Source organism: Ammospiza nelsoni, chromosome 3 (assembly GCF_027579445.1).
Source record: "Ammospiza nelsoni isolate bAmmNel1 chromosome 3, bAmmNel1.pri, whole genome shotgun sequence".
NCBI lineage: Eukaryota > Metazoa > Chordata > Aves > Passeriformes > Passerellidae > Ammospiza > Ammospiza nelsoni.
In genome coordinates, this window is record NC_080635.1 from 61,412,708 (window position 1) to 61,440,587 (window position 27,880).

The 27,880-nt window shown below is 38.2% G+C and overlaps 1 protein-coding gene across 3 annotated transcripts in view; it reads left to right on the forward strand.

Moving 5' to 3' along the window:
• PTPRK (protein tyrosine phosphatase receptor type K) overlaps window positions 1–27,880 on the forward strand; it is a 383,296-nt gene that overhangs the window by 75,106 nt on the left and 280,310 nt on the right. For all 3 annotated transcript variants that reach the window (XM_059467955.1, XM_059467956.1, XM_059467957.1), the window contains exon 2: window positions 7,882–8,004. In XM_059467955.1, the coding sequence (XP_059323938.1) occupies window positions 7,882–8,004 (123 nt within the window). The remainder of the gene's footprint in view (window positions 1–7,881; window positions 8,005–27,880) is intronic.

Sequence of the window (27,880 nt, forward strand, 5' to 3'; positions counted from 1 at the left end):
GAATTTTGCTCAGCATATCACAGGAATACTGAAGCTTGCAGCCTATAAGCTGACACATGAAATAGCTTTGTTGTTCTGTGGACGTTTTAACTTATATATCAATGAAAATCTATACATCCTTTCATGAAACTGTTAATTCTTTTCATGGTTTCAGAAATATCTTGTGAACTGAAATGGAAATTGTGAACTGATAACTTCAGTTATATAAAAGGGATCTGCATATGTAGGGTTGTTTGCCCTCTGCTGCCTTGCCCATGTCAAGGAAGGATGAAAAAGACATTAAGCAATTGTGACTTTTCACAGCTACCTGTTGTCACCTCTCCAGTAAAGAACAGAAGAACTCCTTTTCCCTGGAGAACAAGAGAAATTTAAAGACACTTTTGTTTAGATTATGTTTTGCTTAGTTTGGAAACTGAAAGTCAGACAGTATAATAGAGACTGTTCTTTTCTCCCCTTTGTCTCTTTTGTTTTTCCATTCTGTTCACTGCTGGTAAACCATGGAAAAGATTCTTCATGGCAGTGAATATGAAGTTTTTTGAAATCTGAGATGTACAAGCCTTTTCCAGCCTGAGTATAGAGAGTGAGAGATGCTAATTTAATAGAAGAAATTGAATAAATGGCATGGTCTGGTAGACCGCATCTAATTGGGAATCTTCATATTCTTCCAATATTTGATGCTAGGATAAATGCTGCCATCTTACCCTATAGAGTACAGGAAAGAATGTCTACCTGAGGCTTCATGCATTCTCCATAACTTGAACCTAATAATTTTCCAGTTCCTATCTTTCCATTCTAAAAATTAGCTATTATTAAATTAGTTATTTATTAATAAGGAATGTGGAAGAGAACAATGAAGAGGAATTTGCATAGATCAGATTAGATGGTGAGCTGTTTATCATTTGTCCCCTACCTTGGTTATGGCACAACTTAATTACTTTTGGAGGGTGGGATTGGTTTTAATTTCACAATGATTTAAAACAAATACTGATATAGGAGAGGTTTGTCTGCTTCCTTCTTAGAAAAAATTATATTTGTAGAGATGTTTGGATTATTTGACTATTATAACAACACCAACAAAAGCCCTACACCTAAAATATAATAATGTTAATTTAGGAATAATTTGACATATTTCCTTTTTTGCTGTTGGTGTTTCTTGAGACTTGAAGTTCCATGTTGAAGTTCCTAAGTTAAGAGGATGATTAAAACTTCCTGATATTAAGAATAAGCCTAGAAAAATCTAAAAAAAGCATTTGCAGGTAGTTGAGTTTAGTTGATTTTTATTGCTATTATCTGAAATCAGTTGTTTTATGTAATGAATTTTAGTACTATGAGATAAGATACCACTCTAAGGAAGATGATGAATATTCTTAGTATTTAGTATGACTTCTCCCTGTAGTGGAGAATCTGTAATTCTCCTTAAGTGCAGCTCTTTCATGCTTATTTTTTTAACACTAAATAGTACTGCTGATCTTCTGCCTTTTTAGATGCCATAGGTTAATTAAGGTTGTTTCAGTGTTACATTTCAGTTGGTAGTACTTAACATAAGCATTTTAACATAAGTCATTAAGATTTATTCTCAAACTGCATTAACATCAATTCTTAGTATAGTCTTAACAGGTGTCTGAATGCTCTGCAGTCAAGGTGTTTTAAAATGCTCATAACAGAAATTATGTAGTGCCATTAGAAGATGAAAACATCCTGTGCTGCAAGGTGTATTGTAATATAAACAGGTAAATGATTGTGGTAAGTGTGTGATTTTTAAAAGCAGAACTTCTACCTGGATGTATATGACAGAAAAGACACCTGCTATAGCACCTTTATCTTCAGCCTTTGAATTCACTACTCAATGTGAGAAGGAAAAAAAATTCACAGGACTTCTACCTGACATCACAGATCAACATAATTTTGTATTGGGTTCTTGCCATGGAGCTATCTACTTTGATAGATTTAGAACTATTCATTATGCTTTTACAGCAGGTGGTGGAGAAAAATAAAAGCATGCTCTTGAATAAAAGGAGCAGATTTTTCCAAGTAGTCATTTGAAGTGAATGAGAAAAGTGTATTTAATCCCTACTGTGACACCTTCATACATGGAAGTTCCAAAAGAAACCATTGGTAATTGAGCCCTGTGCACAGGAGAAGTTGTGCTGACAGAATGTGCCTGTGTGCCTCTAGTACAACTCTTCTCTCGTGCTCTTGCTTGTTGTTTTCCTCCTGTTTCATTGATCTGCCTGGTCCTAGTGGATGGGCTAACAACCAGCTCCTTAAAATGGAGGAGGAGGAACTTTTAAGATATTACTAGTGTGTTTTTTGTTTTGCGTAACACCAGAAGGGATCAGATGCAAAAACAGATCCCAGAACTAAATGGTAAAGCTGGATGCTTTGCCATTCTGAGGCTGAAAAAAATCCTTTGCCATGTTAATAGGGTATAGAATGAAGCAATGGAGAACACTTCTAAAATCTAAACATTAAAACGAGCATACAGACTTTTTGCATGCTATTAGGGAATAGTATCTTTTACCTACAAGTCAGTAGATCTCCACTGCATCATCCCTATAATGCTATTCATAATAAGTGTAATAAGTATTGTAAATTTAATTTAATGTTGTTGTGCAACCAAATGTTTCTATTCTAAATTGTAGAAGTCACATAATCTCTAGGAAGTGCAGTGAGAACTTCAGAATTGTTAGATAAAGATCAGTTATTAAAATTCTGAATCAGTTTTTCTTTTTATCCTCAGCTGATGAGCTGGAAGTCCACAGTAAATAGACATCCATTTATCAGTGGCAGTTATTGACACATGCTTCTTCAAGTCTGAAGCTTATTTATATTTTAACCTGGTGAAGAAAAGGTATATTTAGGTCTTCTTTCCTGGGTTGTTATAAAGGAGGTAGGATAAATCAAAATCATAGGGCAATGTCAGTACCAAGTGTTGCTGCTAAGGAATTATTATTATAATTTTAAAAAATATGTAATTTATCTTTAAATGTAAAGAAATAATTCAAAATAGCTTTTTATAGGTATTTTGGGTTTGTATGGCAAAGTTTGGTGGCTGAGGGGTTCTGTGAAGACAAGGGTGGCTTCTGTGAAGAACCACCAGAAGTTTCCTCTGTGTCTGATAGAGCCAATGCCAGGCTCCAAGAAAGACCCTGGCTGAGCCTGTCAGAGACAGTGGTAGTGCCTCTGGGAGAACAGATTTAAGGGGAAAAGTTTTCTATGTGACAAAAGGTTTTTTAAGATTTGATATTATTTTTCATTACACTGCTCAAATTTGATTGCTGATAAATTGAGTGTGGTTTGCCCACAATGGTAATTGGTGAGTGACCCAAAGGTCCTTCAAAATATTTTTCTCTCCCCTGAGGAGGGGATTGATAGAGCAGCTTTGGTGGGCACATGGTGTTGAGCCAGGGTCAAGCCCCCACAATAGATGATGTGTAAATTCTTGACTAAATGATCTTTATTAAATCTTCATTCAATTTTGGTTAATTTGGGGGATTTTATGATTAATTTTGAGATTAAATTTAGGTTAATCTTGATGACCTTGTTATTAAGCAGAGCTCTAATTTATTTTCTGAGAGTTCAGTGTGGGATATTAATCTTTCTTTTTATAATGAACATTTAAGTTTCTTTATCTTTCGTGAATGAAAATGGACATGTAGACAGGAAAATTTTTGAGGCTAGTATGATTTATCGTGTATCTTTTAGAAGGACGTTGAAGGGGAGTGTGTGAGTTCTCGGTCTGTTTAAGCTGAAGTTGATAACCTAGTGCAGCTTATGAGAAAAGATAATGGATACAGTGAATTGTTGTTTTGCTTGATTTCCATCAAATGTAAATGTTTCCCAAATACTTCACAAGCAACTGAACAAATTTGATTGATCCAAAATACAATTAGTGGTTTGACAAAATAATCATAGACACTTAAAATTCTGTCTTAGTTTTCTATTCCAGCTGTTGGTGGGGTGTTTGTTTCTGATGCAGTACCAGCTTTTTTCTTTTTGTTTGTCTTTGATTGTTGAGAATGACTTGATGGCTGCTGCCACCACTGCAGGTGTGGCACTTCTTGGTTCTGGTTGATGCTGTCCCACCCAGCTCTTCTGGGCCATGTCCTGATGGCAGTGCTGTCTGAAAGGAGGAGATAGAACTGAGATAGTACTGCCGTGCATCCCAGTCCTTTGGCCCTCATCAGGTTGCTGAGGTCAGACCGGTCTGGTGTATTATTCTTGATCACTGCTGCTGCTGCTGCCATTTTCTTCAGAAGCATAATCAAAATCTAAGGTAAATGTGGATTTAGGTACTGCAAGATCCAAGAGCATTTGAATGTCAGCACTGTGTTTCCAGCCCAGAGATTGAGCAGAGGTGTACAAATCACTGTGGCAGGATGTGTGTATTGGTAGCTATGGAGAAATTCCAGTGGTGGGGTAGTATTGAAGAAAAATTTTAAAAGTTATACATCAGTGGTAACTAAAAGAATGTGGTGGTCATAGGTATTGGGAGAGTGGTTGATAGTACTGTTTTATCAGTTTTGGGGGAAATTATAGATGGCTTAGTAGGATATTTGACTTGTTGTTTATAGGATATTAGCATGCTTGTTGTCAAAATGTTAGGCAACAAATATGAATGGGTACTTGAGTTCAGCTGCTGAACTTCATTGGAAGGTAGTGCATGTTCATCAAGCTGATCCATTATCTTCCCTGAGCAATGCTGTTACATTATTGTGGACAGTGGCCCAGTAGCTGAATGAGGGTGCTAATAAGTCATGACCTACTGTGTACTTTAGTCAGATGTTTGAGTAGTTTAAGATTTGATATAAAATGTAGACAGTTTTAAACAAATGGCTGGGAAAAGAAACATTACTGCAGGTTTCAGCCACCCACCACCTCTTCTCCTTGTGTTTTCCACACAGCATGTTGCACTAGGTTTGTCTCTTACTGCCTGGAGCTATCAAAATAGCATGCAGGCAATTGACTGTTAAAACAGACAGAGAGAGGTCTGAATTTGCCCATGTTTTAAGTCTTACGGAGTAGTCTGTAGGGGGTTTGAAGTGCTTGGCCTGTCTTGTGTTGTGCTAGATAAAACACTACAGCATTTGCTGTTTACTTGCCTTGAAATGTCTCGGTATGTTGGTAAGAGGTAAGGTGGCAGTGTGCTCCCTGAGAAGAAGACATTGGTTCAATCAATTGTTACAGGGTTGATTTTGTAGTGGGTTGATAATCTGTTCTGATAAACTTTGCTCATGTGCATATGATAAATGCACATTTGCTTGTTCTGTGGGTGCAGCAGCCATGATGTGCACACAAGGAGGTTGGGATTGCTTGCTGTGTATTAACAAGCGCGTTGTTATTGCTAATCAGAACTCTGATAACTAAAATTAATAGTGGCCACAAAGACAAGCAATTAAGGACATTCATCTTCCAAATGAGTGTAAAAGATTCATTGGTAGTTTAAATTTATATACTGAGGGCACTCAAACCATTAAAAAGGGTAATGGGTGCCCTGCAGGCATGTGCTTCAAAGCCATATGTCATTTTGGTGCTGGGACAGCAGACTGATAACTTCCCTGTAAGGGAAACTGCTATTAATTTATCAGTAAAATGTTGAAGGAAATGTACATTTTTTTGCTGTAGAGTGATCATAGAAGTGTGAGTTAAATCAAAGTGCAAGATTTATGTTCTAAGTCTTTTTGGCTTTACCATAATAGATGTTAATTAGAAAAGTGTCTCACTGGTAACAGAGGGCACTGGAGTTGGGACATTGAAAAGTTTAAATATTTCTCTGAGACACAAATATTTCTCTCCTGTCTTGCAGTCTTTGACAGTGACACTGATGTAGTAACCAGCTTAGTACAGGCAATAAAATGTTGTGGTGCTTTTGTTGCTTCTGTTGGTGCTCTGACCATGTTGTCACAGGGTGATGTTTGAGCAAGTGTTGTTAATACAGAGCTGCATATGAAGTTTTAAGGGTTCACAGTACAAGGATTTAACACAAATTTTGCTGCAGTGTAGAATTTTCTTTCTGTCCTGGTGTTGTTCTTTCCAGCTGAAACACTGGTTAAAAGGTAATTCTGGAAGTACCTGGGTACCCATCTGGCAATGGATTTTGGTGATGTAGGATTATCTAAAGTTTGGTTTTGTCAGTAATTTAAAATGACAAATACTTTTACAGATTTGTGGGAGCTATTTGAGTTATCCCTAATTGAAGATGCAACATGATCTCTTGGTGTGGGACACAGTTCAGATTTGCTTATGGAATTTAGTAAAAGGAACTTTCTCTTCCCTACATATGAGCTCTGTGCAAACTCTGTCTGCTATGGCAATACTTGAATATGCTGTTTTGGGTGGGTTAAAAACATTTTCATTCTCAATTTGGTGATACACATGCACATTCTTCCTTTCCTTTTTCTCTAGTGTTTCTGAGTTCCACACGGTGTATGTCTTGTACAGAGGGCAGGAACAAGCACAGGCTGAAGCTCTTGGTGGTCCTCAATCTCCCCTTTATCCACCTCCAGCCCATTCACCTCCTGAGTGCAGTGTGAGCTGTGAGACCCTGGCAGGTCTGGAAGGGTGTTGGCTGTTTGTGCTGTGCTGGTGACTCATGATAGGCAGCACTCACTGGAATCTATTGTAATAAGGAGTTTTTGTTTGTTCTCGAAGTACCTGTCCTATATTTTGTATTTAAAAAGATAGACAACAAAGACAATACAAATACCCCTGTTATTCCTGGAGCATCTTAGCAAAAGGAACTTTTGTTGTGATAAGCATTGTTATTTGGATTGATGTGCCCGAGTTACTGAGGACAGGGAGAAGAGCAGAAATATCTCCCCTGACTTTCAAAAATTTTCTGTAGCCTAATTCTTATATAACTTTTCTAGATTAAAAAATACCATCTAAGTAATGATGAAGGCACTGTTTTTTCTTTCACTCTCTCCTGCTATTGCCTTTTGTTTTTGAGTAGGAGGAGCAAACTCCAGGGCTGTGTGCCATGCATAGAGATAACAGCTGCTGCAGAATTGTGTGCATGACATCTGTATTATCTTACCTTTACACTCTGCTTTTTCTTTGACCAGACTCTTTTGATTCCTTTGTTTCTTCATTCTCAAGCCTTGATCTTTTTCTGAGATTGTCATTATTTCTTCTCTCTTTTCCAAGCCTACTTAATGGCCTTGAGTTAAGAATGGAATAAAAAACTTACTGAATGAGACAGGGCAGACATTACTGTGCTGTGTGGGAATTCTGTCTTTTTTTTCCTCCCATCATTTGCATTCCTTCCATTCTTCTTTCTCTCTGTCACTTCTCACAACTTTTGTTGTAAGGTTTTCATATTTGTTGTTTGTATGACCCTGAAAAAATGCCTTGCTATGTTATGCTAGATTGATTTAGTTAATCAAGATTACCCAATTCATTCTGCATCAATTATTTATTTTCTAAGTAATTTTAATTAATTTTTCTGACTGTTGTGGGCACAATATTTATCCTTGTTGTCAGTGTTTGGACTGTTTTTGCTTTCAGAGTTTTTGTTTTTCATCTTTGATCTTGGTCTATTATTTGCAGTTTCTCCTGTGGTTTAGGTAGCATGTTGCTTTTTGTCACACAGACTCTGAAATAGGTTTCACTTGAATTGGTGACTTCAGGCTATGATTTGCTCTGACAGAAGGTGCTCTTGGGGGAAATTGGTTGTGTGGAGTAGTGATGTTTTTACCAAAGAGAGTGGAACAACTGATGGGTGAGTTGTTTGCAGGTTTCAGCTTTGTAAATGCAAGCCTGTGAACTGCGGTACAAGGCTGCGTGGGCACTGCAGTTGAGGTGGGCCCCAGACAAACACCTCTGCTTGACTCTTGGAAGGTCTCTGCTTTCAAATAAACTAATAACAAATTTCTTCTCTAGGAGGATGCACGTTCGATGATGGTCCTGGGCCCTGTGACTACCACCAAGACCTGTACGATGATTTCGACTGGGTGCATGTCAGTGCTCAAGAGCCTCACTATTTGCCACCTGAAATGCCTCAAGGTGAGAAACCTCACAGATGCTGAAGGATAAATTATTATAGAATATATAGAATATGACCTTCTCACCTTAAAGTGAGATCCCCACTTTAACCTTGGTGATGGAGATCATATAAAGGAACAAAAGTAATAAATATAGCAATCTTGGTAATTGAGAAACCTTCTTAGACCAAATGCCCCTTTAAAGCTGGGGTGAGGCATAGGGAATGGGAGAAAGGAAGCCATAATTTCCTCTTTATTCCATGTGGAATTCCTGTTGACTTGAAGTAAAATGCTGTGTTTTATATGACAGCCGATGTATCAATTCAATTATTCAGGTAGGCACTAGAAGAAATGGTGAAAAAAGGGATACATGCAAAAACCTCATACACTGATTCCTTCTTTCCCTTCCCCCCCCCCCAACCTCCTATCATCTGAAGGTAATCAGAAAAGCTTGATTTATGGAAATATTGCTGTTGTTAATTACTATTTAGGACAGGTAATGAATAACTGAAGAGGCACAGCCTACATGACCTTGCCTGCTCACCTTCGATGAACAGCTTAATCGGCGCTTCCCAGACAGCATGATATGCTGAGAGAATGAAAGCATTTGAAATTCAGCTACATTTTCCAATTAATAATACATTAAGTAATTAATCATGCAGAGGAGGAAAAAAGGTCATGGCTATTTTATTTGTATCATCTAAAAGATTTTGTGAAGTGAGGGATGTGTAGAGAAGGAGCGACAAATGTTGCCACACAGAAGTAACCTCACCTCTGCACCATTCCTTCCCCTGCATTTTGTGTACTGTTGTGAATTATTAATGGTGGTTGATCTATATAGTTTTACTTCTTAACTGCTACCCAGTGGGTTCCCCCCTGCTTTGGAGTCACTGATACAAGCAGGTGTTACCATGCCCAAGAACTTGCAAAATAAGTTAATTAAGCAAGACCCACACTTTATTTAATGGACTTCTTGGTGCTTCAGTTTTGCATAAGGCAGAATACATTTAAAAACCTCATCGTTTGTGATGGTCTTATATAAAAAAAGTTCAAAACAATATATCCTCTAGAAAGGCCAAAATTAGTTACTATTCAGTTTTTTCAGAATGTACATGTTTTTTATAAAAGTTGGAGGTATCTTAATTATGATGGAAACACCATTCTGGGGAAAATTAGGTATTTTAGGCGTTTGGCACACCTTGTACAGGAAGAAGAGCAATTTGAGGAATTGTATTTTGAATGAATCTAAATGACAAGATAGCTTCTTGCTTATTCCAAATAACATACCTGTCATCCTTAGGCAGTTCTCAATGTTAAATGACACAGTGCTCTCTGGCATGTGATTTCTTTTCAGTTCTGCTATAGACTCATTTTTCTCTGAGCATAGCACATGCATTCTTTCAGAACAATTTTTTTTTTTTTTTTGCATCTGTATGCAAAATTGTGGCTGCTCAAAAAATTCCATCCGAATAAAGGAATTTTTCAGAGATAGACCAAAAGAGATACAGAAGAAGCTCTGGTTATTTTTTTTTTCTTCACTTGGTCTTCCCATTATAAAATGCTAGACTTCTTGTATCAAACTTGATGTTTGGTGACCAAGATGTGGACTAAAACTAAGCTTCAAATCTGTTCTGACCTGATGAGCTTCCCTTTAAGAAGTTCAGTGTTTTCAGATTCTGACGATGCATGCTATACATTTATATTCAAGTTCATTTGTGTTTGAAATAGCATGATTTTAAATTAAATCTGAAAAGTTAACATGGGTGTAGAATGAGTGCTGAATTCTTCTGGTGGATCTGCAGGAAATGGAACAGCAAGAGGTTCAGGCAAAAGCAGAAGGGAATTAACTGTGTGCAGTCATCTGCTTTGCAGTGCTTTAACATTGGTGACCCTGATTACTGCTCATGAAGAAGTTACCCACATAAAATTAGATGTAATTAAAGTATAGGTCAAATACTACTGCAGTTTTCACTATGACAAATGCTGTGTTGTAAAACCTGTAGAAGAAGCTAGGAATCTCTTCGGGACCACTTTTTCCTGTCCTGTCAGTGGCAGCAGAGAAGGGAAGGAGTACCCAGAAAAACTAAGCAGCTAAGTAACTCAAGTCCTGCAGTAGGGGCTGTTTTCTTTCCATCTCTTCTTCTCAGGGTCTGTAGTCCTTCAGCTAGGCATAAACCTCTGATCAACACCTCCTCTACATGGACACATTTTTGTAGTGGTTGGGGCCCTTGTCTTTTACATCTCTTTGGAATACAATAAAGTGGGGTATCGATTTGTCTCAGGAGGAGCACTGGTTTACCACTAAGATAATACCCTTACAGTGAGTTTGCAGCTTTCAGGGCACTGACTTCACCACATTCACAGAGAATCATTGCAGTTATAGAAGATTATACTCAATTTTCAGTCTTCAATACCTTCAGAAAGACTTATTAAAAAAAACCCCAAACAACAAAACTCCCCAAAATAAAGCATGGAAGAGAGACTAGGATGTGGAAAAATAGTAAAAGGGGGAAAACTGACAATTGCTAATGTTATGGCAAGCGCTACATTGACAGGTGCCAATGTTTTACTTTTGATTCAAGGGGAGTGGTAGTTGAAATCAATGTTGTGCTTTGGAGAGTGATGATGAATCATGGGAAATTTCAGACCTAATGGCACGTGCTTCAGAGTGCTATGAAAATATGAAAACCTCTGCTAATGGAAAACATTATACCAGTGTAGCAATAGTAAATGCTATTGGTAAAACAAATGTAATTACCTCCGAGTAACTAATGCAACTTCAGATTTTTTTTAGACTGACCTACATTGTATTTCTCAAGGTTTGAGCAGAGGCAAAAGCCACTTATCTTCTGTTATGGGAAAAATAAATGCAGTACATAATGATTAATTTAAAAACAAAGTGAACACCTAAAGCAGGGACTTGAGTACAGATTTAAATACCAACTTGTAAAATGTCTGAACTGTGGCGTACATGATAAAATCTTTGGATTACTCATTAAGACCTGGGAGAACATATGATTTCCAATATTAGCTTTCTAAGAGCACATAAAAGTGGCTGTGCTAGATCAAGCTAAAGATCTGCTGATTTTGAGTGTAGCCATTAGCAGTTGCCTAGGCAAGAAGTTGTGACAAAGAAGTGCTGATTTGTGCCCTGACTGCTCTCCTACTTTCCAGCTGTTTAGCATTTAGGAATGTTCTCAACTAGAAACAGTCTTTATTTATAATATTCTCAAGGAGTCTATGGTTTTGCCCTGTCAGTCTTGTCTTGCTGTGTGTGGGCTCCTTGAAGGCTTCTAGTGTCTGCTTTGGGCTAAAACAGAGTGTCAGCTTTTGTTATGGAACATGGGGAAATGTAGCTCTTCTTTTTTCTTTTTTTTTTGGACTTGCACACGACTTCCCTTTTAAACATGTTGTTCTTATGTACAGGACATGTGCAAAACTGAGTACCAATGGTCTCCTTCCACCCATTCAGTTTTTTTTTAAATACCTCTTAAATAAAACACAGACTTTTCTCCAGACTATCATTCTAGGTCATATAGTCCAAGACTACTGAGATGTTCCATAGGTGGAAATGGTTCTGCAACTGTACTTTTGCACTTTGTGGGAGGCAGGGCTGGTAAACAAGTGTTGTATTTTTGTAGACCTGATGACAAAAAATGAAGAGCAAATATTTACCTTGTGGTCTTGGTCCATCTAAAGAAAGACATTTTCTAGATGTTCAAACAAACCCTTTAGAGCATGTATTATGTTTTCACGTGTTATTTTTATAGATTATGCTACACAAGATAGCAATTGGAGAATGTTCTTAAGCAGAAATCCAATTTTGTCTATGGATATTTTCCAGTTATTTTAGGGGATTATTCATTGTGTGTGGATAACTTAATTTTGTGGTAGACAGAGTAAATAATAGTGCTTTCTTATACCACTGGAGATGTGCAAAGGGGGATTTTATCTGTATTAATAATACATTTACTGATGGTTTTACCCCTAGATAGAGAAGACAGTTTATTTACCCTGTTTGCTTTTCCTGTTAAAAGCAACATTAATCTGAGGCTATGCAAGGTCAGGGCATGAGAGCTTGTAATGGGCTGTGTGATGGGAGCCACTTAATGAAGGATTTTTTTAATGTAAGGGCTGTTACCCTCCTGGTTACAGATGCGTTTTGAAGAATGTCTCAATTATTATGGACTATACTGATGTGCTGAGATGGACAACTTATTTCTGGTCTCTCAGATGGATAATGTGCCTGGATTGGATGTGTGCTAATTTTTTAAAACCAATTTTATAGAAATGTAAGTAAACTAAATTAACAGCAGTGAGGAAAGTCTTAGTTGCACTTGTCATCTAGCATAACTAAAAAAAAACAGATTAAAACTTTAAAGGTGTTCCTTAGTATTATAGAGTTTTGCAAATGCCAACTTTGTTACAATGAAGAGTATTGCAGAAATAATTTTTTCACTTTACAGAAATTGTAGATAAACTTTTATGCCTCCCCACTGAAGAATAAAGCTAAATTCATTACTCCTAAAAAAAAAAGAAACAAAACAATTCTGAAAAGTAAAACATCAACACATTCTGGTTTAGCCTGGTATTTGGTGGAAGCCTACCCAGATATTTCAGAAGAGTGTGTGTATATGGTGAAAGGTATTGGAGATGGGAGGAAATGTGTTGACAAAAAAACTTGGGCTGTACTTTCATGATAATTTCATTTTTATGATTGTTAGGTAGAGTATCTGGCTGCTCATTACCACATCCTGTTACACCCAGAAGCATTCTCATGTTTCTGCCTTCTCCCAGTTGTTTTGATATACATATGGTTGTGTACTCGTGGGGATTGGAAATAAAAAAAAGTATGCAGCGTGGGCCAGCTAGTTCATTGCGCATCTGTAAAGGGATTTGCTATGCCCATGCAGCTGATGAGGACCACGCTAGCTGGTGGCTTGGTGGGCTTCTGTAAACCTCTAAGGCACCTGAAAGAAATATGAAAATTACATCCTTAGATTTGCGTGAAACTTAAATGTTCCCGTACAAATAAAGTTGAGTATTTGTTGTGATCTGAAAGGTCAGTTGTGCTTTATTTAAGTTCTGCCTTGTACAGAAAGGAAATAACTTTTGTGTCACCTGCATGATGCAAAATGAATTTCAGCACAGGACCAAGGTAAGCATTTATGAAATGTATGACTGAGAAAGGGGAGACAAAAGGTCATGAAATTTGTGTTTTAATATAGATTTCATATGGATTTAGCTCAGGAAGGAAAGCTCTAATGTAAATGTCATATAGATGAGACTTCTGGCCTTTCACTTCACTTAAACCTGAATTTTTCTGCTGTAAAAATGAATCCACCAACCCATGAATAAATTCAAATTATGTGGATGTGTAAGGATTTAGTCAGACAAAAGCCAACTGTGAAGCAATGTTTAGTGAAAAAAAGTGTATTTCTTGAGGCATGGATAGGATTGAGAGCTCAGCAGCAGGAGAACCTTCACCATGTCCTGGGCTACTGAGCTCTGCTGCTCCACACATATTGTGGCAGCTTGCTGTTTTGTGCTACAGAAGGGTGAAGTTCAAGCAGGGTCTTTTACTGGATCCCTTTATTTTAATAGACAGGCAAACAAAGCTTACTAGTCCATTGAGCAGCTAAGAACTGAATTTTCAATATTTTCCTGCTCTATGACTACATTGTTGCTGTAAAGATCAGAGAAACTATGAGCAAGAGAGCTTTTTGATGAGTGCATAGATTAGCAAATGCAATCCAGGGATGTAGAGGCTTTAAAATTTGATAATTGAAAGATTATTTGGGTCATTACATTATAAAATAAATGCAAAATCTTGAGTCTGTGTTTGGGGCTGCTGAGAAATTCTGATTGTCTCTCTCCCTTTTACATTTCTTTATGTGATAAGATATATATGTTTTATTTAAGGTGGCTTTATTCTTTTTCCTTGGATGCTTAAGTCTTCATATCCTCCTTCACCCCAAAAGTTGACTGATGTTTATTTCCTGTTTACCTGGTCAATGCACTGTGGAGCTGAATTTATTTGAAGTACTTCCTTGATCAGAAAAACATATTTTCCTGCCTTCCTTGTTCAGTCAGCTTTGTGCTTGCTTTTTTGTCTGTTAGTAGCATTTGTAACAGAAAGAAACCTGCCTTGTTAGTCCAGTGCAATTAATGTCTGCCTAAAGAACGCGTGTAAACATCCTGATCCTATTTGGCTCATTCAGTACAGTGCACAATCCATCTATTGACCAATTCCAAGGATTCCCTGTTGTTCTCAAATACACTTGGCATAAAGTGAACAGTGGAGGGGGACAGGAAAGGATTTATAGATATTGAATGGTGTATCAGTGCTTTTGTACCTTTAGATAAGACTTTTTTCATAAAAACGTTTAGGCATGAGTTTAGTATAAGTAGAGTTTTTGTAGTAATAGTAATAACTTTGGCATAGGAATAACAAATGTGTTGGGTTTTCATTCATTGACACAGATTTCTTGCTTAATCTACACAAAATTACTTCACCTTCAAGGCCAACTACTATACCTGCATATCTACACTGATTTGGTTGGCTTTGATTTTTCTTTTCCTCTTATAAGTTTTGTTCAGCCTTACCCATTCCATCCATGCAGCCTTCTGAGAAACTGTTCCTTCTTTTTCCTTGTTATTTTTTTTCCTACTTCAATATTTGAAATATATTAGGATGTTGCTCTGAATCTGGACTACTAAATTTAAATAAGGGGAGAAATCTGTTTGTTATGGATAGAGTTTCAAAGTAGTAGGTCAATCTTGGACAAATCCACCTTTGTCAACCTGCTACCATCTGAGCATTTGTAGCAGTCTTCCTGCTTGTTACACAGCCTTCTGCTGAGTGCTGCAGCTTTCTAGCTTCTGTATCTCAAGGAGTTCAAATGGGATTGGGCAGCATTGTGAACAAGGAGAAATGACCAGCTCTGGTCAACTCTTGTCACTCTTGTGTCGCAGACATCTTTTTATGAAAATCCTTTTCTTAGGATTTTTTCCTGCTGAGAAGATGAGAGGTTTCAGTAACAAAATGTTAACAATGGTTATGTGCTGCTGCGGAATGCAAGAGGTGCGTCTGTGATTAGCCCATCTTGGCTACAATTAATGGCCAACCACAGCCCAGTTAGCTTGGACTGTCTGTCCGAGACACAGACCTTTGTTATTCATTCCATTCTATTCTTAGTTTAGCTAGCCTAGCCTTCTAAGATGAAGCCTCTCCTTCTATTCATTTAGTATAGGTATAGTGTAATATATATATATCATAAAATAATAAATCAAGCCTTCTGAAAGATGGAGTCAAATCCTCGTCTCTTCCCTCATCCAAGAACCCCTGTGAACACTGTCACACTCTTGGTCAGAAGCCTGGGCTGTAAGTGGAAGTGTTTAATTGCTTGTATAAAGTCAGCTGCTGTTTTGGTATTTGTGAATGTCAGTAAGAGGCTCTACCTGAAACAGCTATTTTGGTAGCATTGTGAAGGGTGAACAAAAAGCAAAATGGTGATGTGCTAGCCTTTCAGAATTGAAGCCTGGAAGGTGCTACAGGTTATATGAAGCATTTAGAGGCATTCAGGTTTTGCAAGAGTAGAAGTCCAAAGCACAGTAAGGAGAAGTGCTTATTTGGCTTCTCACAGCTTACCCTCATGGAGAGGAGCAAGCTAGCTCTGCTTTTCAGTACTGTGTCTGCCTGTTGTACCGTTGTCCTACCATCACTTTCATGTATATATATACACACACATGAGCAGGCTGAGATACCATCACTCTCAGCCTGCTCATGTGTGTGTATATATGTATTTACTTTTTTCTCCTGAAGATAGCGGTTGCCTCGCCTTCAAATTTTCTGGGCTATTTTGGAGTGCAGTGGAGGGACAGACCAAGTTGAAGTACTGCTGCTTCTCACGTGGCTTCATTTAGTTCAGAGCATGGGCAGAGTTTGTGTGCTTCTGCTGACAGAGGAAGGTATAGGGTCAGCACATCTGGTAACCTTGAACCCTCTGTTTGGCTGGACCCTCTCATAGAAAAGATAACAAGCAGACAACTAGTGTATGTGATGTTACTTTATGGTTGCATGGCTGCTTCAGTTTGCTGTAAGTGTAGGTGGCATCCTTCCCTGTCCCTGTCTATGTCTGCTCCTATTCTTTAGCTTTAATATTTCTGTAGGTTGCCCTGACTGGGAACCTCTGCTTTCTGCTCCCACTCAGCTGTGTGCAATTTTTAGCAGTAATATAACCACATCTTGACTTGCAGGAGATGGAGAAGAAGCCAGATTAGAAGTAGGGGAAAAAAGTAAAATAATTTTACTATTTGGAAGAGGATAAATAAAAACAGAACCTGGGAAGTATCTGGGGAGGAAAGTGAAGGACTTGATGTATGAAAAAGACTGGTGTTCAGACAAGATGGAAAAAAGCCCTGTGATAGAATGAGTAATGTACAGTGGTTGCTAATGCAGATTATTACTTCTGAAGCAGTAAACTTCAGAAAGAAGTGCCATGTATTTCTGTTGCTAGGGTGCTGTGGTAACCCTTTGTGCATGGGTACCTCCCCTTCCCTGGGCTAACTTCTGACTTTGGTCACAGTAGATACGAAGCCTCTTCATGGAAGGCAAGCTGTGAGATACTTTGAATTCACTGCAGAGCATTCCCAATTTAGTACAGGATCTGTTATGCAACTGTAAACTAATATGTGAATTACCTACAAATCTATAGCAATGGCAACCCCAACAACAGAAGAAGCAATGCCTATAAAAACAAACAAAAACCTGGAAGTAAGATGAGATAAAATTCGGTAAGCCAAATAGCAAAAAAAAAAACCCAAAAAACCCCAACAACAACAAAAGAAAAACCCCAAAAAACAACAAAAGGAAGTGATGCTTTACTTAATGTTTTCCATGTACAGTGTCTGAAATTTTCCTGTCTGCTTAAATATTGATTTCTGAGCTCCAACCCTTTTACTGCTCAGCATGTAATTTATGTTCCCTTGTGCTTTTGCTGCAGGTCCATGCTGATGCAGCAGTCATTGATGTTTGTTAATAGTGACTACAACTGCAGTGTTAATATAATTATTATTTTACAGAACAGATTTTGAGTCAACAGAGAAGGTTCAAACTTTTCTTAGGTTGTAGTGAGCAAATAAAGCAATTACTATTAGAAAACTGCAAAATATTTAATTTGTGCATTTCTATCATTATTTGCTGCAGATACTTATTCAGTTTGGTTTTTAGAGCTAGTTAGTAAATTTGTTTAATCTCTTTTTCCTTTTTTTTTTTTCCCTTCCTTTTTTATTTTCTTCTCTGTCACTCTCCCCCACACCAGAGCCTCTGCTGGGATTATTTTTTTCCCTTTTTCACCTTACTACATAGAAACATCTTGAAAAGGAAAATCTGTTTTATGAGGGTTGCACAAATCTCATTTCTGAGCATGTAGGCTGTGAAGAAGCAATTGCTGAGGTGGTGCTTATTAGGGCAGGAGCAGGTTTGTGTCAGGTACAGGAACAGATTCAGCTGTGTTGCTTTGCTTTGCCTTGTATGTGATGTTTGTGTTTGTTTTTAGAATCTTGTTTCATCATTAGCATGTGTAATGTTTCTTCCACACACAGAGTGACATTCAAGGATGTCTTTTTTATTATTTGTCTCATTTCCTCCTGGGCTTGAAAGAGTAACCTTATTTAAGTATGTTTTAGAGAAAATTTTAGAATATTACTAGGAAATTAAATCCATAGGATATGATCCACTGGAAAAATATTACTTTTAAAATGCTATACATTATTTCATTCCAAAACATGTTGCTTCTGTTCAAAGAAGGGTGGACTTTTATCAGATTTAAGCTGTAGTCAAAATCAGCAAGCAGGAAAACTTAAATTAGATCATACATTTTAAATTTGTTTGGCATTTTACATACTGTCTATCTTGCAGAGGAAAAAAAGCACATTTTCCCCATCCCCTCTAGCTCCCCCCATCACCTCAGCAGACTTGGAGGAACACCTGTCTTCTGTCAGAACTCTGCTTCTATCCAGACTCTTCTAGGCTGGAGAGCTATAATTAAATAATACTCTGACCTAATAAAAGCTCAAGGGTGGGTTTGATTTTTTTTTGTGGTGATTTTGCTTCTTATTTTTTGAAAAAAAGAAGGATTTGATTTTTATTTGTTTTAGAGGAAACAGCTTTTAAAGCTCCTAGTCTATTCTGCAGTATAATGACAGGTTCAGGGGAAAAAAAATACCAAAAAAAGGTGGAACTTAGAGGTACACTTACAATATGTAGTGCTGGACTATCCCAAGGTACTCCCATTAACCTTGTATTCCTGAGGTGGGAGAGATGACCCAGCTCTCCACCGGTTGCTGAGTTAGCAAAACTCCCAAAATTCCTTGTGTTCTTCTGTCTTTTTAAAGAAAAATTCTGAGGATTTGGCAGCTATTTAGTCTGTTTGAGATCAAACTATTTTTAGCTTCAAAAACCTAGCCTTGTATAAACATGAACCAGACCCACTGTACTCATTTAGAGAAAGTCAACAAGCAGCATGAACTAAGCATCTTTCTCATGCATTTGTGTTCTCTTAACTTATTCCCATGAATGAGGGATCAGTAAGCACACAGCATACAAACAGAAGAAGCTGCTGTCATTAATATTTCCTCTTTGGTATAGCTGACATCTTCTAAAAAAGCTTTTACCTTCTATCAGCTTCTCCATTGTGTGTGCCAGTCTTATGGCTGGCTTTGAAATCTCCCAACTTGTGGACTTTCTTGAAAGAAATAAAGAAAATATGCAGCTGAGTGACATTGGCAGTGACATTAGCAAGCATCCCTTGTACTAGCAGTAGAGGTGGCTTCCTGTGCCTGCTGGTTACAGTGCAAGGGAGCAGGCTGCCTTGGCCCCAGGCTTTGTAGGTGGTCTCTTATCACTTTCCTCCAGACTGGCAGTAAGAGCTCTGCTTTTCAATTAGACTGCAGTTGAAGGTAGATATTAAGCCAGTATAAGTTTCCAATTAGGCTGCAGCTTCACAGGTCACAGTGAGCCATCCTAATACCTTACTGTTGAGTAAAGGGATTGTTCTGCTCATCTTTACTCCCTCTCCTCCCTTGCCTTCATGTTTCAGCTAGCTTCCTCAGCTAGCTTTACTCGTCAGAGCTCATGGAGAGCTGATACAACTCATTATCCCTGAGAAAATGTTGTTGTTTTTCTGGATTCATCTGGCTTAGTGAATTGACTTGACTCAAGTCTGACAAGCATCACAGCCAGCAGCGCAAGGGAATGAAGGAGCTGGAAGGATGAGCAGCATAAAAACAAGAGGAGAAGCAGTCACAGGGAGTTGTTAGGTCACGTCACCTGTAAGCTGTAAATAGCAGTTTGTGTTCTGAACGTTGTGAATATAATCTTAATTTCCACCTTGTCAGCCTCAAGGTTTTCTTTGCATGGTCCTGCTGATGCCTTTGTATTGGATCTTGTCTGGGAACAAGGGTTTGTTCATTTTATGAGTAAGACAATGGGTATTCACACTTGTTGTGTAAGTGCTCTTTCCAAATGTGGAGAACCATGTAAGCAGCTTCTTCGGAGGATTCAGACAAGTACACACTTTTCAGTATGCTGATTGCACGTTGCTGGAAAATGTTCTGCACTGGAATTCATTAAGTGTACAAGGAGATGGAGGAGGTTACCACCAAGTGAGAAATATTGGTCACCTAGGAGCAGATGACTGCACAAAGACAACTGTTGTATCAACATTGAATATTCAACATTCAACAAGGACATATTTGGGCAATGGTTTAAAGAAAACATGGGTGAAAGTGTACAATGAATTTATTAGATAAAAAAGTCTGATGATTCCTTCTAGACTAAATAAATTTTGCAACCCAACCAGCTGACCTAGTATGAAAAAGTTCCTTAAAATTACTATGTATATTTACTTACATTGTATGAAATTCATGTTACTCACAAGGTACACAATTTATTTTGCATATATAATTTATATTTATATAAAATTATGGTCATGTAATATTCATGTGGAATTTATATGAAGATTTTGATTAAGGAGTGTGAAAGAAGCAAAGCTGCAAAACAGTGTACGTAGCTTATGGGTAAGGATCAGAGAATAAATCAGCACAGGTGATTTTGCTGTGAGTGTCTGCTACACTCTATCAAGAGCAGGAAACAGATAAAGCCCTCTTTATGCAGTTGGTGAAAGCCTCACAGTCAGAGACTCCAAGAGATGCTACCAACAGGGAAGGGCTGTTTGACTATGGTTAAGGGCAGCGTCAGCTGAAATGATCATGAGCCTTGAGTCTGAGATCCTGAGAATAATCCCCAGGGCTAACAGCAGAATTACAGGCTTGAATTTTGAAGAGCAGATTTTGACCTCTTTAGGGAGTTGCTTTGAAGGATCCCATTGGGAGATACCCTGAAGGGCAAAGGGGTTCAAGAGAGCTGGTTGATCAAGGACAGCTTCTTGAAGCACAGGGCACTGTGCCTTGCAGAGAGTTAAAGTGAAGGCACTATTGCCTTGCAGAGAGTTAAACAGGCATGGCAGAATGGCATTAGAGAGCTTGTGCACCAAGACTTCACAGAGACAGAAGCAGGGAGAGGCCTCTTTGAAGGATATGGAGACATTGCCTGCTCATAATAGGGATGGAGTCAGGAAAGCCAAAGCTTATCTAGAATTTCAAGCTAGAAAAGGACCTGGAGTACAACAGGACAGCTTTCCTCCACAGGTACACTGGCAACAAGAAAGAGGCTAAGGAGAGTGTAGACCATTGTTTAGTGAGACTAGGGACCTAGGCACAAAGGAAAGAGGATGTGCTTGATGCCTTCTTTGCTTCAGTTTTCAGAGATGAGGATTTGTCACCAAACTTTTCAGGGTCTTTGACAGTGAGACTGTACCTGAGGAGATGTGGACAGAGGGATCACTTACCCACTTGGGCATTCACTGTGGGACCAGTGAATCCAGTCTGTGGGATCAGATGGAATGCAACCAAGGGTAGGCAGATACTGTGAGGCAGCTTTCTTTTACCTTCAAAGGTTCATGGTTCTTGTGGGAAGCTTTGCAGGACTGGGAAAAGACAGTGTCACATCAGTTCTTAAAATGGATTAGAAAAAGGATACAGGAAACTATAGATCATTTTAGAAACAGTTTCCAAACACATGAAAGGCAAGAAAGGGATTGGTGGGAGCAGTCAACATGGGTATGAAAAGGACAAATTATACCTGATGAATCCTACTGCGTTCGGTAATATGAGGTGAACCAAGTAGCAATATGTCCCATATCTTGGCTTTAGTAGGCCTGTAACACAATCTTTCATAGTTTACTTTTCTCTGAACTGGGGATATATGAACTCTGCAAATAGATGATGAGTGCAAGTTGGCTGAACTCCCAGATTCAAGGCTGTGATCAGGGGTGCAAAGTCCTGCTGGTGGTCAGTTTATTGTCTTTAGTGCACTGGAGGGCAGAGCTGTGCTTGACGGGCCATGGTCTATGGGGGGATAGAATGTAAGAGAATTGAGAGTTGCAGAAAGCAATCTCACCCCTGATAAGTTGCAGCTGTACTAATTACCAAAGATTAGGAACAGGCCTGCCCTTAATAGGCCACAGCTGTGTCCAATAAGGATGAGTGCTATAAAAGAGTGGGTTAGCTGGGTGTGGAGTTTGTTGGCTGTGCCACAAAGAAGACAGAGTTGGTTCTGTGAGGACCTGACCATGAGAAATCACTGAGAAGGTATGGAAGGTTTATGATAAGATGACAACAATGGACAGGTTGAAGAAATAGACTGATAGGAACTTCATGATGATTAACTGTGGGAGGTGGAAGGTCTTGGCCCTGGGGAGGACCAGCAGCCTCATGCAGGCTAGGGCCAGGTAGCTGAACAATGGCTTTGCAGAACCTGGGAGTCCTGTGTAGCTTGGACCAGCAGGGCGTCTTTACGACAAGAATGGCTAACAGCCTCCTCAGGGTGCTGGAGGCAGTCCTTTCCTCCTGCTCAGCACTGGAGAGGCATGTCTGAAGTGATGTGCTTGTTTCTGGGCTCCCCATCATGAGAAACACATGGGCATGCTGGAATGAGTCCAGAAAAAGGCTACCAAGCTGATCAGAGACTGGATCACAGGACATTCAAGGAGAGACTGCGAGGGCTGTGTATGTTCAGTCTGAAGGAGAGAAGGCTTGGAGGAGACCTTATTTGTGGTCAAGCAATGCCTCTTTGGAAGATACAGGAAAGGTAGAGCATGTGCTTTTCTCATGGTGGTGGGATGAGGGGCAGTGGACACAAGTCAGAATATGGAAAATTTTGGTTTGTTCTTTTTGAGTGTCAAAATCAGAGTAGATGCCCAGAGGCATGATAGGCCTGGTATGTAGTCTGATCTGAGCAGTGTGTTGGACTAGAATGGCCTCCAGAGGTGCCTTCTGACCTCAACCGCTCTATGACTTCATGAAAACAGCTCTATGAGCATGTTGATTAAGAATTAATATAACCCATGGACTAGGAATTAAGATGATGAAAATGAAATAAGAAAAATAGACTAGTCAGTTGAACGAGATGGAAAATGTTGTGGGGTTTTGCCTGCCACAAATTGGTATTAGGCAGTAGTAGCAGGAGCTGAAGGTTCTGCTCAGGAGCGGAAACTGTGCAGTAGTCTTTATCCTAGCAAGAATGTATTTGCTTTCGGTAATAATGTATTCTCTCACTGGTAGTTGGGATACAAAATGGCAACTGCTGAAAAAGGAAAACATGCTAAATTGGTAGGACAGGCAATATCCATGCAGATCCTTTTGAATGAAACCCTTGATTTGAGATTTTTTTCAAGTCATTTAAGATGACCTAGTTTGTTTTTTCCCCAAAGATTATAGGCTATTCCAAGTTTTTGTGTTTTTCAGTGTGGTGGTGAGCTTGTTGATGTAATGTTGTCATTTTATAAACTAGGATTTTTTTGAAGACCAGAAACTATCCAAAACTTCTGGTTCTTTTTAAAATCATCTGCTTGGGAAACAGTTGATATGATATTGACAGTAGAGTAATATCAAGGGATGAATGAGGCTTAAAGGTGGTAGCATAACTAGGTTTTGTTGTTGTTTTATGAAGGTAGTGTTTTATTCATAGAGTAATTTTTGTTTTAGTATCTGTACTCAGCCATTTATGGCTAACTCTGTGGGACTGCAGGTTGAAAAACAATGACTCAAAAGGTCTCAGGAGTGACAGGAGATTTTACAACCATGTATGGACATCAATACAGTTGGAGTATAAATTGTTGATGGGCAGATGCAATTGCATCTGTAGAGAGCATTTGCCCTTGTGATATTGTCTATTTCAAAACCAGATGCTGAGAAATGGGAAAGAACAGAGAATGGAGCAGTCAACAATGTGAAGGATTTGTAAAGTGTCTTTTGTTGAGACTGAGGAGGGAGTTTGTTGAATCAGCCTGGAAGAAATTTCAGCTCTTGTGAGAAGGGCCAGAGTGGCTGCATGAGAAAAAGGTTTAATTGGTGATGACTATTGTCCCCAGCCACCAAAAACACAGTGTCTAGCAACTGCAAGCAGAAGTCATATAAAATCTTCTCTGCCCTATTTTAAGCATTTCTTTTCTTGCTGAGGGAAGTTAACATTAAAACAATTTGGGTTATTTTAGATTTTTTTTTGTTGCTTGTTTTGTCACTTTTTAGTTTTCAGTGACTGTAATTGGCCTACTTCAGATCTTGGTTTTGTAGCTTGTTTATGTATTTATTATTTTCCACAAGTGAAACTGAAAAAAGAACTACATAGTCAGTCTGAAGTGGAGAAGTGATTGCATGGATGTGTGTTATGAAGGTGCAAAATGAGCAATGAGCTGGAATGCAAACCCCTGAAGGCAGCTAGGCCTGTGTCTTGGGAAGAATATAGTTTATTCAGCCAGGAAGTTGCTCAGTGGAAAGATTTATTTGCTTTCTAATTTTTATATTTTCAGAGTACGGCAGCGTTTTAAGGTTTGTACCATGGCTTGCCAGAATATTTAGATTTGTAGATTGTGGTGTGGTTAAGAGTTCAGCACCATCTCCCTGGATCAGGATCATCCCTCACCAGCACAGAGCTCCTCCAGTCTGCTAACCTGTCCTTCCCATCTTCTAAAACCAACTAATTCTCCATGTTGTTTCCCCACTTCCTTGAGACGGGTTCCTTTTGCTCCAAGGCTCACTCGGGTCTGAGATCTCAGGGCTGACCCCATCTGCTCTTTGCACCAGCAAGCAGGTCTGAAGGGTGGAGCTGGGACTGGTGCCATGGCTGTGGTCACTCCTGAAACCATATGTACCTTGAAAATTAATTCTTCTTCTGCCTCTCTTTCTCCTTGATCCAGTGGTCCATTGCAGGTGTGATCCCCAGATGGGAGAGATTGCTTCGTTGAGGGACCTTCATTATTAAATCAGAAATAGTGTTGTCATGAGGGAACAGCAGATTCAAATACTGCATTTAAGGTATTCTGCTTAACTTGAGCATCAAGCTCCCTTACCAAGAGTAGGGATCAGTATTCTTTCAGATCTGTGCTGCTTCTTATTGACTTCTGAGAAGGCAACTGGGGAAAAAAAAATCTTTGCTGCTCTTTTTTGAGTCATGTGCTGTTTCTGGATTGCTTGCAGACTTCAGCTGACTTTGCTGCTAGGAGAAACTTTCAAATATATCTGACTTAAATAGATGAACATTTATCTTCCATGTGCTTTGATGGCTTCTCCTAAAACATTTCCTGTTAACAAAGATATTTGCATGTAAATGTTTATCTCTTACATTCCATCTGCTCCATCTCTTTCATCCTTAACTCAAATCCTAATTATGATAGCATTTATGATTTTTCCCCAAGGAAACTATGATATCACTTATATAGGATCTAACATTTCTACAGCAATATTTGAAAAGGTAAATTTGAAATATTGATGGATTCTTTCCTTAATAAGAGTCTCTTCTGTACAGGGAATCAAATTTCATGGGTAAGAGTGTAAAAGGGGGAATCAGAAGGTATTTTTCACCTTTTCTCCGGTTCAGTAAAACACTATTGAGTGAGATGTAACACAATTGATGCTTGCCATAATGTGTAGGTACTGAGTTTAACAGACAAACAATGTTTATTTACTGTAAATCTCAATGTTATTCAAGTGTGGAGTAGGTTATATTGTTTTTTATGTTTTAAGTGTCCTACATTTAGCTTTTATTTACACAGTTAAATAAAGTAGGAAAAAACTATTTGTTGCAAAAATTATGAAGAAAATAATTAGTATCTTGGACTAAATTAACTTATGCATGTTGGAATATTGGGGTACTAAAACACACAATACATTTGGAATATCCTAGAGAATTCCTCTTTAATGATTTATGTAAAAGCTTTTATAATTTACCTACCCATAGTCCTGTAGATAAGTGCTCAGGATATTTCAGCATGTTTGCAGGAGGGATCATTCTAGAACATAATTCACTGTGCTAGTCCAGTTGCAGATTGCTGTTCATGGAAACAACCACCCCTAAGTTGTAACACAGCTGCTTTGGGGGTGTGGAGGGTGCCGCATCCCCTTCACCTGTTCCTTCCCTTTGAGATTTGGTGTGACTTGTTAGAAATGTACTGAAATCTTTTGTGGGCAGTTGGGCGTTACAATTGAGAAAATTGACTTAATGGAAAAGAAAGAACTGTGTCAGCTGAAAATTAAGATCTGTTGTGTCATTCCATCCCTTCCTCCAAATAAAAACTGTAAACTGGAACTACAGACTCTGTCTCATGATTCGCTTCTCTTTGAAGTTCTGTAATTGTACAGATACAAAGAAAAAAGTCCACTGTTATTATAAAACTGAAAGTTGTAGTCAAGGAGGTTTATTGACAAAAGTGTAAGATCATAAGCTAAGGGACTGAATGTCTAAATTATTTGGCAGGTTTCATAAATATTTTATGATTTTGTCTAAATGTTCATATTTTAAAGTAAAGTTTGAGAAATAAAACAAAGGCATGATCTAATCTAAAATGCAAGTATTTTTAAATGTAGACTACTATACCAGTCTGCTCTCAGATTATTAAAAAATATTATGGAATGTTTCATGTGAAACACAAACCTAATATTGCTACTAATTCATCATTTACCACAGCAAAGTCTTTGTTCTGCAATATCATCAGCATATTAGTTCCCTGTAAGATCTAAACCATTATGGATCTTGGAAAAACAAACTTTGATCTAAGATCTGGACTTGAAATGCATGTATTAATCCTTTCCTTAGACTTGATAGGATAGTGAATACTTTTTTTGTGTTAAATAAGAAAGTTTTAGTATTTTTAAAAACATACAATAATTTGCATGCTTCCCTAATGCCTTTGTACTTGATTGAAATTTATGGCAGAAAGAAAAATTACACATAATGATATTTGTCTTTGACCTTACATGTTAATTAGCATTACAGATAGTTACCATTTTATTTCACTGCCTAAAATGATGAAAACCATTTGATTTTGTACTTTATTTCATAGTCATCCCTTTCCCTTTTTGCTCTGACTTATCTCCATCCCTCTCCCACTCCCCTTAAATGCTCTTAGGTACCCTTGCATAGATAGACAAAAGGTCATAAAATAAAAGTACATCTGAAGCTGCAGCCATATGTTGACTTTGATGTTTCACAATGAGTTTGTTTGCTTACATTAATACATATGCACAAGATCCTAAGGATTCTGCTTTTTCTTTCATTTCTCGCCTTCCCTCAAGTACCTTCCTATGTGTTAAATGAGACTAAGTGATGCACTAAGGAAGCCTGAGGCAAAAGAACTAGCATTTTTCATACATATTTGCACTGCTTATCAAAAAAAATTAATGCCTTGAGTTTTAATCTTCTCTCAATTTGATGAGATGTGAGCTGTTTTCAGAATTCTTAATTGACCTTTGAAATATAATCAAGGAGTTAGTCACAAAATTAATTCTTCTGAAAAGAAGTCCTGAAGGCTAAACCCTTCTAGAGTAGGTGGGTATGTTGGAACATAATGTAAACAAGGAGTATGTCAAATGACCTAGGGTTTGCAGGATGATTTGTTTTCTTTTTATTTACTAAAGGATGACTTTATATATAATGTTTAGGGAATTGTTCACACTGCTAATCCAGAGCATATAGATAGTTATTGTCATAGTAAATGGCAGAATTTAGGTCAAATGTATTTGATTTGGAATTTGAGGTTCTATCATAATGAGAGAGAAGAGGAAGTGAATGGCTTTGACTCACATTTTGTTAGGGTAAAATTGGTGTGATGAAGACCAAGTTATTGATGCTTTGAGCTTCATAAAATGACAGCCAATCTTCTACTTTTGAAAGAAATTAAAAACTATATCACCAATGAGAATAATTAGATGTTTTTATGGAAAGCTGATATTTTAAAGGTTCCTTTGCCCCAGTTGCTGGGCAAGTGTTTTCTATTTACCTAAATTCACAGTTCTTACAGGATGCTTCATCTTCACTTGTGAGTTTGCTTTCATCCTGTAGGCTTTGTACTGATACTAGCACCATGGCTCTTCTAAATCTGAGCAATTGTAGAGTCTTGCACATCAGAACTAGGAAACTTAGCAGTTTATTTAAATACCTGTAGAGAGACGGTAATGAAGACTGAGCCAGGCTTTTTAGGAGCCAGTGGGCACAAAGTGAAACAAAGGAGATTCCTCCTGAACATTTGGAAACTCTGCTTTACTGTGAGGATCTCTGAGCACTAGCACAGGCTGCTCAGGAAGGCTTTGGAGTCTCCATCCCTGGAGATACTCAGAAAATGCTGGACACATTGTCATGGGCAAACACCTCTAGGTGACCCTGCTTGAGCAGGAAGCTTGAATCAGATGACCTCCAGACATCCCTTCCAACCTCAACATTTTCTTTTTCTGTGAAATCTTTGAATTTTATTTTCTTATTTTCTATACCTGTAGGATAATTT